Source organism: Meleagris gallopavo, chromosome 26 (genome assembly GCF_000146605.3).
Source record: "Meleagris gallopavo isolate NT-WF06-2002-E0010 breed Aviagen turkey brand Nicholas breeding stock chromosome 26, Turkey_5.1, whole genome shotgun sequence".
In the NCBI taxonomy this organism is placed as follows: Eukaryota; Metazoa; Chordata; class Aves; order Galliformes; family Phasianidae; genus Meleagris; species Meleagris gallopavo.
Genome location: NC_015036.2, coordinates 5,538,097 through 5,539,593, shown reverse-complemented (window position 1 = coordinate 5,539,593; position 1,497 = coordinate 5,538,097). Strand labels below are relative to the sequence as shown.

Here is a 1,497-nt window from a genome sequence, read left to right as displayed (position 1 = left end):
GGGGGAAGGGGGATGGCAGCTGGGAGATGGTTTGGAAGCTGAAACAAGGAGCCCCTTCAGCACACCCTGAGCCCTGCGGTGCGCATGGCACGGGGAGGGAAACCCAAGCTGCTGGGGGAAGCAGTGGCTGTGTGCGCGGTGCTGGCATGGTGAGCAGTGCTGCTGAGCAAAGCTGTCCTCTTCTGTGGCACCCGGGCTGTTTGCTGATCTGCTCCCTGCTCCTTTCCCCAGGGTCCGGATGCAGCTGAACACCGTTCCCACAACCTGCCTGGCATTGGGGATACTGCACAGAGCTGTGAGAGCCCCACAGCAGAGCTGAGGATGGAGCACGGTGAGTTGTGTGTGGACAGGGGAGCGAGGGGCCCTGCCTGGGTCTCAGCCTCCTCCAGAACCCACGGCTTCAGTGCATCACCTCGGGGCAAAGAGTGGGAGGGTCCCAAGTATAGGGGCACAGGGACCTGAGGGTGTATCCAAGGAATGGAGGGTGAGGGATGGAGGAGGCTGTGATCATCTCTCTTTGTTTCCTAAAGATTCTGCCAATACATCAGCCAAAACTCTCTGCACCACCTGGAGGCTGCTGCTGCTGCCGCTCGGGGTCATGGGGCTGCTGGCGGCAGCAGTGACTGGAGCCTGGCTGCTGGGTCAGTACCTGCAGAGCAGCCCCAGCACCCTGCCCAGCACCCTGCCTGGCCGCACTCCTCACCTGCTGCTCTCCTCTCCCAAAGGATGGCACCTCGGGGGCCCACAGCCACACCAGGGCTTGGCCAAGCCACAGGCATCAGACACTGTGACAGCATGCAGTGAGGGCGAGGAGGAGGAGCCCGTGGTCCGCGGGGCACCTGGAGGAGGTTTCCCCCTTCCCACTGCCCCTGCTGAACCTGAGATACTCCTGGACAGCGAATCTCTGCTGAACCTCTCTCTTAGCTCAGCTGCATGCTGCAATGGTTTCACTTTGCTTTTGCATCCCCGTGTTGCAGTGCACGGCGTGGTCCCACCTTTGCATGCGCCCTCTCAGCAAAGCCGGGCTGAGAACGCTTCCAAAGTTTTACTTGCAGTTTATCGTTCACTACAAACAGATTGCTTTGCAGTTTGCTTCGCGGTAGGCCCGGCGTGAAGCATTGCAGGGAGGTGAGGTCGGTGCTGTCAGTGTCTTTCAGGATCCAGGCAGGTGCCTCCCTGCTGGCGGTGCGGCCGCAGGACCGGTCCCGATGGCTGCTGGCCTGCCACGAGCGCTGGCAGCCCACGCTGGGCACACGGCTGTGCCGGCAGCTCGGGGCGCTCAGGTGGGTGCTGGAAGGGGTGGGGGCGGGGCGGCAGCCCACCGCTCCCTGGGCTGCTGCTGCTCCTTCCGCAGAGCCATACATCAGAAGGGGGTGAACCTGACGGACGTGAGGGTGGAGGACGGGCAGGAAGTTCGCCCAGGTGGGGGCCGGCCTGGACGACGCGTGGCAGATCAGGTGAGGGCAGGCCTGGGCGGAACGGGCGGGCGCCGCCTTC

General features: G+C 63.5%; 1 protein-coding gene across 1 annotated transcript in view; it reads left to right on the top strand.

Moving 5' to 3' along the window:
* Nucleotides 1-6: 6 nt before the first annotated feature.
* The window catches only part of LOC104914389 (transmembrane serine protease 5), a 3,764-nt gene continuing 2,273 nt past the window's right edge, over nucleotides 7-1,497 (top strand). Inside the window, 6 exon segments of the mRNA XM_031556847.1 lie at nucleotides 7-149; nucleotides 232-331; nucleotides 531-848; nucleotides 1,148-1,283; nucleotides 1,355-1,412; nucleotides 1,414-1,457. Coding sequence (XP_031412707.1) covers nucleotides 27-149; nucleotides 232-331; nucleotides 531-848; nucleotides 1,148-1,283; nucleotides 1,355-1,412; nucleotides 1,414-1,457 — 779 coding nt within the window. The 5' untranslated portion in view covers nucleotides 7-26.